Source organism: Sitodiplosis mosellana, unplaced genomic scaffold, assembly GCF_009176505.1.
Source record: "Sitodiplosis mosellana isolate CC-2019 unplaced genomic scaffold, AAFC_SMos_1.0 Smas_scaffold_1, whole genome shotgun sequence".
Lineage (NCBI taxonomy): Eukaryota > Metazoa > Arthropoda > Insecta > Diptera > Cecidomyiidae > Sitodiplosis > Sitodiplosis mosellana.
In genome coordinates, this window is record NW_022595244.1 from 23,174,801 (window position 1) to 23,189,749 (window position 14,949).

Consider the following 14,949-nt stretch of genomic DNA (forward strand, 5'->3'; position numbering starts at 1 on the left):
CTCAATCTGCTCTACACGTTTACAAATATCCAAAAGATTGAGCGGTTGACGTATTTATATGCAGACATTTGCCATTGATTCTACCCGCTTCAATCGAAACAGCATGCTATTGTTAAAGAAAAAATGAGAAAAATTGTACATGAAATTGATTTTCTGATTGATATACAAACATTTTTTCTGTAAAAATAAAACAAGATGATGTTTGAGACATGGGGAAATTCATGGGGGATTTGTGTTTTTTTCTTCTTTCCAACAGAACAAAAGAGTTGGGTAAGGCACAATCAAAACATGCTTGCTTTTCAATGCGATTTTCATCTTGGATCGAAAAAAACACATAATTCAACCACTTTCGTGAAAATGAAATGTCAAGAGTCAAAAATGATTGTGTTCATTGAACAAATGACAGTAGCGTTAAAAACGGACCGTTAAATTCACGAAACACACATTTACCAGCACCGCTTGATTCAATAGTATTGGTGTATGCGAATTCGATGACATTTCTCGATCACATTTGACTGTGTGTGCAACAGACTAAACAGTAACGTGAAACAGTGCGGTTGTTGCTTGTGTGACACGAAGAAAAAATTGGCAATTTTATCGGATATATCGGCACAAAAATGGAAGAAAGTTCAGATGAATCGATTGGTTGGGCGGATTTATCAAACGACAACAATGAACCGGCCTTATTTATGTATGCCAACAACGAAACAAATTTCGAAGAAAACGTTCACATCAATGTCAGTGTTTTGAATGTGAGCAAATTAGAGATCAGCGATGTGCTAACCTCAAAAGCGATTTTCATCCAGAGTTTGCCATTTGTCATTCAAGTTGTACGAGAAAAGAAGGGTAGCGGGACAAAAAAGAATAAGTTGAGTGTGCTGAAAATTCGATTGAAAGCCGAAAAGCAAATTGATTCGTGGTCAACTCGAATTGCGGTTAAATTACATGCAACTGAAAGTGAAAAGCATCCAATCGCAATCAATGTATCGTGCGAAACAGATTGGGGCAGTGGTGAAAGTCAAACGTTGCACACGCTCGAATGGGAAAGCGTCGCCGAATTGAAAGATCTTCTGTTTGAGATCGATATTTCTGCTGATTTCCCGAAAGGATCTTATGTTTGGCCATCGCGCGATGCAACCGGCTACAGTGGCCTCCAGAATGAAGGTGCCACCTGTTACATCAATTCGTTGCTGCAGTCATTATTTTGCACAAATGAATTTCGTCGTCTTGTGTACGGTCTAGAGATCGAACCAGAGGATGTCAATGATTCATTCGTTTTTTTGGCTGAAATACATATTTTACGCGATGCAGTTCGGTGGATTGAGCAAAATCCGAACAATCAACATGATCCAATGTTTTGATTGGGAGGAAATGACCACCACAGCGCAACAAGATATTCATGAATTCTTGCGGCTCCTGATAGATAAGCTAGGGCAGTTCGTCGACGGTACAGAATTCAAAGAGCGCTTGACACAATTGTTCGTTGGTCAATTGGAAAGCACAATCACATGCAGTGAAGTCAATTTCGAGAAGAAAAGGTCAGAAACGTTCTGGGATCTTCAGCTGCCTATCGAAGATGATGATGAGATATTTGGAGCGTTTCGAACGTATTTGCAGCCAACTAAAATTCCTGAGTAAGTTTGGTCGATTTTCTTTCCTGTTTTGAGCACATTTCTGGCCTATTTCAATGAATATTCACGGGTGTTCTTGCGTTCCATCCAGTTACGAACATGAAAGTGGTAAAGTGGAAGCGATACAAGAGTACAAGTTTACCAGTTTGCCGGCCATATTGCATGTACAATTGCGGCGGTTCAATTTCAACCCAATGACCAAAACAACAAGCAAAAACAACAAACGATTCCAATTCTACCCGCAGCTCGATCTGAGTATCTACTGTGAAGATGCGATATATACGCTACATTCCATTTTGGGTAAGTGTTTTTGACTAATTGCTGATTAATCTTCAGCTTTTTGCATATTTTATCGACATTTCGAACGACTTCAACATTCTCCGCAATTTTGTTCTTCGTTCAATAGTTCATTCGGGCAGAAACACGTCGGGTCATTACATGGCATACGTTTGCCCAAAGGCCGATGGTAAATGGCTTAAATTCAACGATGAAACGGTTACCAAATGTTCACTACAAGATGCTGTCGAGGGGAACTTTGGTAACGACGATGCGAGCACAAAAAACGCATACATTTTGGTTTACATAAAAAAATCGTGTATTCCGAATATTCTTCGAGACATCATATTGGATGACGTCATTTCATTGGATTTGATCAAAGCCGAAATGAGTAAACAGAAGATGGACACATTGTTCAAAGAAAAATACATTGAAGTTACCGTTCATACGGCAGAGAAGCTTCAAATGAGTGACAATCTCAAGTGCGGTAAATTGCTTATGGAACAACGATTTGGTATGACATTCACGATAGCAAAGAACAAGAGTTTTGGTGATTTGTTACTGCTATTAAGATCTGGATTCGGTCTGAGCGATACAAAAATTGGGTTATGGTTTATAACCTCAAAGAAATATTGCATACGTTCATTTGATATTCAAGCGAGATTGAACCAAATAATCAGCAGTGTAGTCAAGAAGAATTCGCTTAATCTGTTCATGGAGCTCCTGTCATTCGAGGAGCCTAACGCGAATATCTTCGATATGCAGAAGCACGCATTGATTTTTATCAAGGAATACGATCCATCAACTGAAAGTCTGACATTCGTCGGTCATCGGTATTTTGAATTGGAGCAAACAGTTGACGATTTGCGAGCATTCATTCGAGAGACTATATACTATGAAGGCAACGATGAAGATATGGCCATCATTGTGGAAACGGGCTTCGACGAAAACTATCGCCAAAATGTGCTCGTCGATCCAAAGCAACTCATTCAAAAGTTTGCTACAAAAAATGTTGACACGTTCTCTGCATTCGTCACTATTGAAGTATTGAATTCAAATCGAAAACCAAAGTATCTGTCAGCATTTTCTAATCTCCAAAGTCCAGTTGATCTATCACCAGTGAATCAAATCCGAAAACAAATAGTAACAGATCTGGATAATGGCATCATTATAACCGTCAATCATGGAGAATGCGAGCTGTTCTCAGAGGAATTTGACATTCGTACCAATCTCGATGGAATCATTGAACATATTTGTAATATCCTTGTGAGTGAATTTTCATGGTTTTTACTGAAGAAATTCATTTGTTACTAAATTCACACTGATAAAATTCTCTCGAACGTTTCTAATTCCAGAGTATCACATGTGATTGTGTTCAGCTTTTGGACGAACAGAATAATATCATTGAGAAAGATTTCCTCGGTGAAACCATTCAAAATTTCACCAAAGGACGTTTCAATAAACTTATGCGAACACGTAATCAGAAGCAGACGGGATTGGTTTTTTCGTGCATAGTGATTGAACATCGGGAGAACCCACCATCAGACAAAACCGATCTTGAATTCAACACGTCATCATTTGCTGAACGAATGGAGTGCGAATCTCAAAGTGATTCAATACAACTGATTGGTTGTGCAGACGCTCAGAAGCGTTTTACTCCAGTACCCTTCATGGTGAAGTTGGAAAATCTACACGACTCAAGTGATTCAATGACTTTGGATTGTGAAAGAGGCGAAACGTTACAATCTATTTTAGACCGATTTTCAAACAAAGTCGATAGAAAACTATCGGAACTCGTATTTTCGAAAAAAGATTCCGAATTATTTGAGAAATCAGCATACAAGTGTGCAATCGAACAGTTGGCTGAATGTGATGATGCGGATCATGTTGAAATCTTCTACGAAGTGAAGGACGATCGGTCATGGAAACGGGCTCCCAACAAAAAGTCATCGCCTGACCCTATAGTAGTTTCAATCACCGGCGATCGGGACACAGTTAAAGAACACAGAATACAATTTGAAGATCGCCTCACGGGAAATTGCGAAATCGATTTAGAATTTAGTGCTAGAGCTCGTCTATCAGCAGCGATCGAACAAATAGTCCAGGTCATGGAATTGAATAGATCAAACACACATTTTTTCAACTCAAAAGGTGCGTCGGCTTTCGATTTAAGCTCAATTTCGATGAAAAGATATACAATTCAATTCGATTTAACATCGGATCGATTTAAACGTATAAATTTCGATTTTTCAGGCGAACGGATTGACGAAGATATGATGAACACCACGGTAGCCAAGTTTTTGGCGAAAAATTCCCCAAAAATTGCATACAAATTGGCAAATTCGCAGGAAATCCAATTGCAATGCGTTCGACCGAATGGAACTAAAGCAGATGAACAGCGTTTTCAAATCGACGAGAACACAACGGTTGGACAGCTCTGTGAGAAAAACTGCCCTAACGGTCTGCTGCAAAAAGTCACGAAAATAACTAATGGCCACATAGTCGGGATTTTACCAGCCGAGACTAAGGCAGTTGATTTGAGTAGCGATGGACATGAGTATCGAATCAATCAGTTTTTCCATGGAATTGCGTTGGGCAAAGATCGGCTTTTGGTCAGTGTATCGTTTTTGGGAAATAATCGACGGAAGCGTTTGCCGATCTTAGTCGAAGTATCAAATGGTGAAACATTTTTGGCATTAGGCCTGAGATTGATGCAAATCCTCCTCGTGAATATGCATAATAAGCCAAAATTCGAATTCAATGTTGATCCAAAGTGGACACACACACCAGAAAATGAAACCATTCTGGTGGCACCCAGTGATTTAAACGACATTCCATTGGTCTGTGTTCTGAATGATATTTAATTTCACTTCAAAAATATCGAATTTATCCGTTTAGAAACGATAAAAATCACAAACTATGTACAGTGTACACCTACAAAGAAGAAAATAGATAGAATACTCTAATGTACAATGCAGGCATAAGTTAAGAAACTTTTATAAATTAAATAAAGAAACATTTGTTCTGTCAAACATTGAAAAAGAAAACTTAATCATTTTGCTTCATTTAAATTAACCTCCACCAAACAGTTTGAACAACGAATATACCTGATGGAAATGCCCAGTGAGCGATTGCAGCGCCATTTTGACACTTCCAGTCGGTGTGTATGGCGTCGCATTTTCCAGTCCAGGAATATTCGTTCGGCTGTCAAATTAACGCGGAACATAGAGAATGTGTCAACAAATTTACAATGGCATAACAAAAAAATTCGATTTCATGTGAATATTGTATCAATTGTAGCCATTTTTATAGAAAAATGTAATCTGGAATGGCGACCCATTAATCCGAGTGTAGTGAAACAAAAATTACGAGTCAACTAATAAATCTCTTTGCGGTGTGAACATTTTTGGGCTGTTGTTTGTAGGTGAATACGTAAAAAAACACCAAAATTCAGTGACGCGATTTACAAATTCTGGTATGGTGATTCCGTGCAAATTGTTCGGCGTAATTACATTGGAAAAGTATTCAGTTGCAAACTCATGACATTCGAACGATTGATTTACATTTTAGGTTATTTTGTAAAGTGTTCAAAAGCATCGATTGAAAATGAATGATTCGACGGTAACGAATGCAGTCGGTTTTAATTTGAACAATGGACAAACCATGGCTAAACCGCTGTACATTCAACGGCTCGAAGCCAGTCTGAATATCGAACCATTTATGACATACGCACAAGAGATTCTGGCTCAACCTCTGTCCAGCAGCGAAGAGTCTGACTCTGATGTCAACACCGATATTCTGGCGCCCGATGAGAAAATTATGAATGGCATCGTCACATCGAAATGCGGTATGTAAACATGTATTCATATGCTCCACACCTATTAGTTTATATCAAGTTGACTAATGACATTTATGTTCTGTAGATCGGCAAAATGATAAACTACAAATCTATAATTTGTCACAAATTGGGCCGGATCGAAAGTGGCTGCAGGACATATTGCTCAGCGATACAGAAACGGAACCCGAACCATCCGATGAGGACGAGTACATTCGTGATATGCTGAAAGAGCATGTTAAAGAGAAGAAAGTTCGAGCAAAATACTATCAAAATCCTCACGTAAGTTTGTTGGCTCAATTTTGTTTGTTTATTTACTCGTTTTAACCGAGCTGTTCGTTTACAGAACTCACAATATGGCTACTATGGTGCGAGCATTCTGTCAAATGTGGACATGTATCACGAACATCAGCGCAAAATCGTGGGTATAACAAAGAAAAAGAAGGAAAAACTCACAAAGACTGGCAAATATCGAAAGTCAAAGAAGAAGCGTGGCGTGAAAGCCGAAAATAATTTGGAACCCGGTGAAATCGTTTGGGATGACGATATGTCGTTGACAAAGGATGATTCAAATGATCGTGGCGATTTTAAAGGTGAGATTGCCCTCACGAAAAAGCAACGAAAGAAAAATGCACTGAGTAAAACACCGGAAGCAATTGCGGCCCGCCGTCGGAAATTGTGGATTTTAATGGCGAAAAAAGAGCTGGGCAAAGTGCAACGGGCGAAAGTGAACAATCACAAGGAAATTGTGAGCAGTTGTAAGCGTATTTCGACGCTATGCATGAAAACGTTCCGACAGAAGGCCATGCAATCGCAAAAAAATATGAAGGAAACGATATGGCGTGCCAAGAGATTAACCAGAGAAATGCAAGGCTATTGGAAGCGATATGATCGTGTCGAACGAGAGACAAAACGACGCATGGAAAAAGAAGCCGAAGAACAGCGAAAGGTATGCGATGCAATTTTACTTACAATTGGAATTACGTTCGAGCGTATGCAGTGGAAAAAAATATATCATTTGTTCCTTCTCTTTCTAGATGGATATCGAACTCATTGAAGCGAAGAGACAACAACGAAAGTTGAACTTCTTGATTACGCAAACGGAATTGTATGCGCATTTCATGTCGAAGAAATTGGGCAAAGGTACCGAAGAGGAGCAGTTGCGCATTCTAAATCAATTGGATGAAGAGGTGAATCCTCGACTGGCCGCTCTAGATGACTATAACAGCGATAAAATGAAGCAATTGGCACAGAGACAGGCAAAAGAAGCATTCCAAACGGAACGCGAACGAACAAAAAAGTTTGATACACTGAATAAACAGGACCCACTGTCACCATTGCAACTGCACACTGACGGCAGCATAGAGGAATTACCACAGCCAAGCATATTCCAGGGTGTCCTAAAGGGCTATCAAATCAAGGGAATGACATGGTTGGCCAATCTCTATGACCAAGGCATTAGTGGCATTCTAGCCGATGGTGAGTACTTAGTTTGACTATGCGTTCAGTCTACGCTAACATTCGCATTGATTTTCTTTGCTTTCTTCTTCCAGAAATGGGTTTGGGAAAGACTGTGAGTATTATTTTGATCAATTCAATTGTACACTTCATTCGAAAGCTATATCTAACATCAACGTTTCGCGTTTTTTAGGTTCAATCAATCGCATTTTTGTGTCACATTGCCGAGCATTATGGCGTATGGGGACCATTTTTAATTATTTCACCGGCATCTACGTTGCACAATTGGCAACAGGAGATGCAACGTTTTGTACCTGATTTCAATGTTGTCCCCTACTGGGGATCGCCAAACGAACGTAAAATTTTGCGTCAATTCTGGGAACAAAAGGATTTACACACAAAGGAAGCGAGTTTCCACGTTGTTATCACTAGTTATCAGTTAATTGTTTCGGACTATAAGTATTTCAATCGCATCAAATGGCAATACATGATACTGGACGAAGCGCAAGCCATTAAGAGTTCGTCGTCAGTGCGATGGAAATTATTGCTGGGATTTAACTGTAGAAATCGTCTTCTGTTAAGTGGAACACCAATTCAAAATAGTATGGCTGAGCTGTGGGCGTTGTTACATTTTATCATGCCGACTCTGTTCGATTCTCATGATGAATTTAACGAGTGGTTTTCAAAGGACATTGAAAGTCATGCAGAAAATAAAACGGGCATCGATGAAAGTGAGTTGTTTTGAACGGAAATTTTAGGTTAACGAAAAATCAAACGATTTCAATTCATTGCGTAATTTTACATTTGCAGAACAAATTTCGCGATTACACATGATTTTGAAGCCATTTATGTTGCGTCGCATAAAGAAAGACGTTGAAAATGAATTGTCTGATAAAATTGAGATTATGATCTATTGTCCACTGACAATGCGCCAGAATTTGCTGTACTTGGCACTGAAGAAGAAAATCCGCATCGAAGATTTGCTTCAATACACCGACCGAGCATCGGACCACGTGGTTGACAAAAATTTTACATCGAATTTAATGAACTTGGTTATGCAATTCCGAAAAGTGTGTAATCATCCGGATTTGTTTGAGCGACGCGATGCCAAGAGTCCATTTTTCATGAAATGCCTTGAGTATCCGATCGCTCGACTCATTTACGAAAACAGCACATTACAAACTGTAATTCCAAGCAAAGAGCATTTGCTGTATAATCGGTAAGCGAAAATAGTAGAAAATCAAATTTTGTCTTTGGGAAAAAAACGAATGGTTTTTTAAAACTAAAACTTGGTCGGAAACTAAAACTCTATTCATAAAACAGTACAATAATTACTTTATTAAAGTAATGTGTACGTAATGGATATGAAAATTAGCTGAAAATTCCCACAAATTAACAAATGAGTATTTAGCATTACCGAATTTGTATTATAATTGGATTTTTTTAGTGATTTTTGCATACAAATATCCAGCTCAGCGCAATGATAAAATGAAATTGTCTGAAAAAAGAGTCTGGCTCATAATACTATACAATGTATAATACATTTTCAATCAATCAGGATTTTCATTCTGAATGATATTTATTAATTTTTTTTCTCGCAGGTTCAATATGTTCAAAGCGGAAAATGTGCAGCGATCCCTTTTCCCACAAAATCCGACCGATCGAGAAGTTGACTACGAAAATGTCATCGATTTGAATTTGGGAAATAGTTTTTCGTTCAGTCGATTTTGTGATTGGAGCCCACAAGATCTGGAAGACACACATCTGAAGGGTACATTGGTTGCCCTTATTAAGCAAAACTGGATGAATGACACGCTAAAGTGGATACAGCATGCAAAAACATGGAATCAAAATATACCGTCGAAATATTTATTGTTAACGGCTTCGGTGTCGTTGGCAATAGTATCACTAATCGAATCGGAGCACAGTTTAATCTTCACGAGATGGGTAAGACAAACGACTTGATCTATCAATAAATTTGGGAAATTAATGTTTCTCCTTTCATTTGATTCAGGTGTCTGCGCATCCATTTTTCACGTTTACCGAACACATAATACATTCTATGGCTGAAACGATCGAGCATCGAATCATTCGAAGTAAATCGCATAAAAAAATGAAATCCGAACCACTCATAGAAGAGATTAATGAAAAAGTGTCAAAGAAAGAGGATTGCAATATATTGCCGGAGCATCATTATATTCCACGACCGCCACGGCACTTGATATGCGAACCAACTGCATTGCCTGCTTTCGTCGCCGACCTTGCACCCAAAGTTCAAAGTACCCGGAGAAAATACTAGTAAGTTTGATAAATGAAATGTTTGGATTGAGAAAGGAATGCTAAGTGTCATTGTAATTGCAGTGTCGACAGTAGAGAAGCGTCTTGGCTACGCGTCAGGAATGAGAGTTGTGAAAGTAGGGAAGCTGCAAAGTTGTTGGGAGTTGGTTTCGACCAGTGTCGACCGTCAGTCGGATGGTCAAACATTCAAATACCCGATAAACAAGCACTCATAACCGACTCCGGCAAACTCTCCTATCTGGATGGTTTACTGAAACGTCTGAAAGCACAAAACCATCGTGTGCTCATTTACTCACAAATGACGCGAGTCATTGATTTGTTGGAGGTGAGTTTACGGATTAAACAACGAATTGTATTTACGAGACAGAAATGACATATTGTTTTCTATTTGAATCAGGAGTACATGTGGCATCGCAAACATCGTTATATGCGATTGGATGGGTCAAGTAAGATATCTGCTCGTCGTGACATGGTTGCCGATTTCCAAAAACGAGACGACATTTTTGTCTTCCTACTCTCAACGCGAGCTGGTGGTTTGGGTATTAACTTGACTGCTGCTGATACCGTCATATTTTACGACTCTGACTGGAATCCAACGGTCGATCAACAAGCCATGGATCGGGCGCATCGTCTTGGTCAAACTAAACAAGTGACCGTGTATCGATTGATTTGCAAAGGCACGATTGAAGAACGAATTTTGCAACGGGCACGTGAGAAGAGCGAGGTAAATACAAGTAAAAAATATAGTTGTAACCGTTCAATTTGAACTAAATACATACTCAAGCTTAGTTGGTTAAACCAATTTGATTTTATGATGAGCTTAAAATCATAAATTTCAGATTCAACGAATGGTGATCAGTGGAGGAAACTTCAAACCGGACACACTTAAGCCAAAAGAAGTCGTGTCACTTCTACTCGATGACGAGGAAATTGAACTGAAATGTACGTCTATAAGATGAGCGACCCATTAATGAAGAGTCTTCACTCTGTGTGCAATTTATTATTTTAATCGTTTATTCTATCAATTCAAATCTTCTTATTCGATTCAATTGTGTAGATCGTCAACGAAATGAAGAGAAGAAGCGAATGGCACAAGAAGAGAATATGCGATTGGAGGCTGAGAAAGAACGCAAACGAAAGGCACTTACTATGTCGAAAGTGAGTTAAATCATAATTATTTTTTTTTGTAAAATCAAAAATTCCAATGTTCATTTTTATTCCACTCAGAGTGACGAGCAAATCAAGAAATTCCGCTCGGACAAGTCATACGGAGAGTCATCGTATACAGATTTAAGCGAAAAGAGTAGTCCAGCTGAATCGCTGCTCGAGCAGCCAGTCAACTATGAGTCGAGCAGTGAAACAGTGGTTGTTGATTGTGATAGTCTATCGAATTCCAGTTCACAAACCTTTTTGGTTGATGATTTGGCGAATCGATATCGTAAACCACCACCGACACGTGGTGCAAAACGAGGCCGACCACGCGGTTCGAAGCGTGGAAATCGTGGCGGCCTAAGCAGAGATGCCATTGGTACCATAAAAACACCTGCCGCAAATGAGAGTTCAGATCAATCGTATGAATCTACAATCAATCCAAATGTGAATAAAGTGCGAAGGGGCCCCGGTCGTCCACGACTGAAACCAAACGGTCCAAGCAATCAAGGCAATCGACACGTACCGAAATACCGTAAGCCAATGGCGCCGTTAGTTGTACCTCTTGGCTCAAGCCCAGCACCAACACCAACCGTACGAAGCCCTGCAATGAGCCCGGAACGATTATAGCGCATCGTCTCGAAATCCCATAAACGAATCATTTAGATTAGGTGTAAAATAATTGTAATATTCATGACATAACAAATCGCCGAACAAAAAATTATTACAGAAGCATTCAGAAAAGTCATTATATTCATTTTTTTTTTGCTATTGTGGTTTGGGTGCATTATACGGAATGATTTGAAAATCTTGTAGATTTCACATTTTAAAAAATTCCAAAATTTTATTTCGTATTCGATGTAATAGAGTTTTTCGTGTCAAAGGCAATCTAAATAAAAGTTTCGCTCTTGTTCCAATATCTATGAAAATATGTCAGCAGTTCCGTTGTTTGTTTGCAATGCGAATTTCGCATGGCTTATTTCGATTTGTGTACAGTATAGCAAAGAGACGATACGTTCAACATTCTGCTGTGAAACATCGCCACGGAGAATATCGTGTTTGTGTTTCTGCTTGTGGCCGCATAAGCTCGGTTGACCAAAGCGATATCTAAAGAACCGATGGCGAGTTCGTGATGTCTGTATGTTATACTTCAGTATGACGTTTGACAGAACGGACAGTTTACTTGATTGTATTGTCATTAGCCTTAGATTATCTAGGTGGTGTTTGCGCTCAATATCAGTTGTCAAGTTCAAAGTGAATAGGAGAGTTGGGTCGCATACATCGTCATCTTTCGGTTGTGTTCAGTCGGAGCTGCGAAAATCGTATTCATATTGCTGTATTAGAAACAATTTCAGCAACGTTTTCAAACCAATCGGTGTTTATCACACAGTTTGACAGATAGCACAAAACAGCATTGCATTATTGATTGACAGTTTGGCGTGACCAGAAGCACATCAACACAATGGAGCAAACGGTAATTTTAGATGTTTTTTGTCGATTTTTCAACCAAATTTCTTTTTTTTCCCTTTCCCAATTTCAATTTTAACATTGTTGATCATAGATCAATTCATTGAACGTGGAAGTTGGCGTATTTTTACGCAATATAAATGCGTATACCAATCGCAAAGATGCTTGCATCGGCAATCAAACAGTCGCATTACTTATTGATGCTATTTCTTGTATCGATAAATTGGTGAACACGGCAAAAATTGCCGACGAAATGATGAACGAAACCAGCATTGACTTTCTGGACAATTTGGACGAACGATACTTTGAATTGCGTCGAAACATTGTGTGCCGGATGTGTATTGTAAGTTTGTTCTTGAGTAAAAAAAAATTTTCTTTTTCAAATGGCATCTGATGGAATGTAATGTAGAAAATCTCACTCGAACATTTAGGAAACGATGCCAATGACAAAAGATGATTTTGAAGCACACGTGAAAAAGGTTTCCCATACATTCCAAGTACGGAACATGCAAACACCATCCACTCAAAATCTTTTCGAGTCGCGCTCGTCAAAGCTAACCGATTACAAAGGTCAGCTAGAAAGCAGCCGTTCGGTAAATATTAACCATTTTCATAAAGTGTTGAGCTCAGCATTGGGCTGAAAATTCAAATATTTACAGGTTACAACTTGTGATGAAAGCAATCAAGACAAATACAGTTCCAACTTTTTTGGCGATTTGGTAATTGGCTCAACAACTGAACCGAACGTGAACAAAGCAAAACTGAATTACGAAAGTGTTTCCGAAACGGTTGATCGTGCACAACGTGAACAGATTGAAGAACGAATGCGCACAGAACGACTACGAGATAAAAATGATGAACAACGCAAAAAGGAAGGTATGACTAATGCTGTTGATGACAATCTCTCTATTGTTTCGAGAATAAAATAGATAACATTCTGTTGAACAATAGTTCAATTGTTAGATTGAGTTGATATTTATAAATTTTTGAACTGCAGCAGATTCATTGGAACATGTCATCGATGTAAAGTGGAAAGGGGTACGCGTGTTGGAATCATCCGACAGCGAAAGTTCGGACAGTTCGGCACATGGTTTCAATTATGATTCGCTCTACCTTGTGGAGGTTCGGGGTTTGCCACCGTCGACGTCACGACAAGAGGTCAAAGATTTTTTCAGCGGTGCCAGAATTTTGAACGGAATCAATGGGATTCACTTCATTCTGGACGAGATGTATCGAAAATGTGGTCGAGCATTGGTTCAGTTGGAATGCATCAAGGACTATCAATCGATCCACAAATATAACATGAACCGCTTGGGCGGTCGTTGTATTGAAGGTAATCAAAAAACATTGCGGAATAAGGACGTAATATTTTAACTAATTCTTTGCAATTTTTTGTAGTGACGACGGGCAACGTAAAAACGTTCAACGATATGATTGCAAAGCGAAAAATTCCATCGAAGGATCGCGTTATATTTGTTGAAGGTTTGCCACACAAATTCAACGAGCAAAACATTCGTTTCTTTTTCCATGGTAAATATGCATTTAGCTTAGGTCACTTTAGGGAAAATGGTTTCAATACATAAAACATCTGGTATCCATATTGTCAATAGGTCTACAGATTCAACGTATTCATGTGGTGCAAAGTGCTTCGAACTGCGCATATGTGAAATTCTCCTCGATGGACGATGTAGAAGATGCGATCAAGCGAAGTGACAAAAAATCAACCGTTCGCATTTATCGAAGTACCGATCAACAAATGCGCTCTTCTTATCAAGGCGGGCCGAAACATGAATCGTTGCCATCGTCCTCAGATCTCGACACACAAAAGGATGACGATTCGAAAAGTCGCAGTGATTCGAAAAGTTACAGTGGCGACAGTAAATTTGTGCGTGTGCGTGGCATTCCATGGGAAGTTGACGAAGATTTCGTCTACAATTTGTTTCCAGGTAATTCAAACACAAACTCTCTCCCAAACTTTCATTTCTAAAAACATCTTCTATTCACTATAAAACCAGGATTGGAAATTGACCGTCGTAATGGGATTCAACTGGAATATCATTCAAAAGGTCGTAATACGGGAACGGCTTTTGTTGAGATCAAAAATGCTGCCGATTTCGATATGGCAATGAAAGCTAATTTGACAGATACAAACCGGTAAACTAATTTCGTTTTACATATTTATACGATATAATTTGGAAATAGTGGAATCGCTCATCAATCGAATTCTTCCATTGGTTTTTAATTTAATCAAATTTCATAGAAATGTTACATAATCCGAGTCATGAGTCGAAATATTGCAACCCAAGTATGGTGGGAACGAATTTCGATCATTGCTATTCCATTATTATAGACAGGTTTAACTGCAAGACAATGAGAATTTAATTGCGTTTTGCTAAAATTAAAATTTTATCTTCTGACATTCATTCAAGGTACTTGAAAGTGACGAAAGCAACAAAGGCCGAATTTCTCTTGACCAAAGAAGCCAATAACTCGTAGAAAAGCTGATTATTTTCATATTTGACTTTGAAACTTATCAACTGTTTTTGAAACCACTTCTGAACAACTACATAAACATAAGAGAAAAAAACTTAAAATTGACAAACAAATTTAAAAAAATGAAGAAAGAAATTGCAATAAACAAAGAAAAAATTTCCTGAATAAGAATATTGTACCGTGAAAATAAGCCGGCAATAAAATTTTTGAGCTGTTGCTCATACATACACTGCAGTCTGTGTGCGCTCTTTCATTTACCCATAGGATTCGATGAGTTCGCACGAAGATGAATAAGAAATAAAGACAATAATTGATTTGTATTTGCGTTGTATTGCTTGCCGC

At 38.7% G+C, this 14,949-nt stretch overlaps 3 protein-coding genes across 5 annotated transcripts; all 3 read left to right on the forward strand.

Annotated features, from left to right (window-relative positions):
* Positions 1-453: 453 nt before the first annotated feature.
* Positions 454-4,954, forward strand: LOC129580346 (ubiquitin carboxyl-terminal hydrolase 7-like; the record flags this gene model as incomplete). The annotated part of the gene is given in 5 exon segments (XM_055470682.1): positions 454-1,634; positions 1,723-1,931; positions 2,038-3,173; positions 3,263-4,058; positions 4,161-4,954. Coding segments are annotated over 5 exon segments (3,129 nt in total). The 3' UTR covers positions 4,772-4,954.
* A 101-nt stretch (positions 4,955-5,055) lies between these two features.
* On the forward strand, positions 5,056-11,576 carry LOC129580345 (chromatin-remodeling ATPase INO80). Of its 2 annotated transcripts, XM_055470681.1 has the most exons (16): positions 5,056-5,382; positions 5,478-5,754; positions 5,831-6,024; positions 6,089-6,691; positions 6,780-7,070; positions 7,185-7,221; positions 7,296-7,315; positions 7,394-7,931; positions 8,011-8,419; positions 8,802-9,147; positions 9,215-9,498; positions 9,562-9,823; positions 9,896-10,222; positions 10,338-10,440; positions 10,556-10,656; positions 10,726-11,576. In XM_055470681.1, exons 2-16 carry the CDS (start codon positions 5,514-5,516, stop codon positions 11,275-11,277), a joined length of 4,308 nt encoding a protein of 1,435 aa, XP_055326656.1. In that variant the 5' UTR covers positions 5,056-5,382; positions 5,478-5,513; the 3' UTR covers positions 11,278-11,576. The 2 variants fall into 2 exon arrangements, with proteins under 2 accessions (XP_055326656.1, XP_055326655.1); XM_055470680.1 differs by having other exon boundaries at positions 6,780-7,221.
* LOC129580353 (G-rich sequence factor 1-like) lies at positions 11,387-14,841 on the forward strand. Of its 2 annotated transcripts, none has more exons than XM_055470690.1 (9): positions 11,387-12,121; positions 12,209-12,457; positions 12,546-12,707; positions 12,774-12,990; positions 13,112-13,447; positions 13,513-13,644; positions 13,725-14,060; positions 14,130-14,268; positions 14,544-14,841. In XM_055470690.1, exons 1-9 carry the CDS (start codon positions 12,110-12,112, stop codon positions 14,608-14,610), a joined length of 1,650 nt encoding a protein of 549 aa, XP_055326665.1. In that variant the 5' UTR covers positions 11,387-12,109; the 3' UTR covers positions 14,611-14,841. The 2 variants fall into 2 exon arrangements, with proteins under 2 accessions (XP_055326665.1, XP_055326666.1); XM_055470691.1 differs by having other exon boundaries at positions 11,808-12,121; positions 13,115-13,447.
* Positions 14,842-14,949: the final 108 nt, after the last annotated feature.

Excerpts from the sequence above, each read along its gene's own strand:
- LOC129580353 (XM_055470690.1), top strand. Across the intron at positions 13,448-13,512 it reads GGGCGGTCGTTGTATTGAAG|TGACGACGGGCAACGTAAAA; the intron begins GTAATCAAAAAA and ends AATTTTTTGTAG. Across the intron at positions 14,061-14,129 it reads CGTCTACAATTTGTTTCCAG|GATTGGAAATTGACCGTCGT; the intron begins GTAATTCAAACA and ends CTATAAAACCAG.
- LOC129580345 (XM_055470680.1), top strand. The coding sequence starts at position 5,514 with ATGAATGATTCGACGGTAACGAATGCAGTCGGTTTTAATTTGAACAAT. Across the intron at positions 9,148-9,214 it reads GTTTAATCTTCACGAGATGG|GTGTCTGCGCATCCATTTTT; the intron begins GTAAGACAAACG and ends CATTTGATTCAG. Across the intron at positions 9,499-9,561 it reads AGTACCCGGAGAAAATACTA|TGTCGACAGTAGAGAAGCGT; the intron begins GTAAGTTTGATA and ends TTGTAATTGCAG.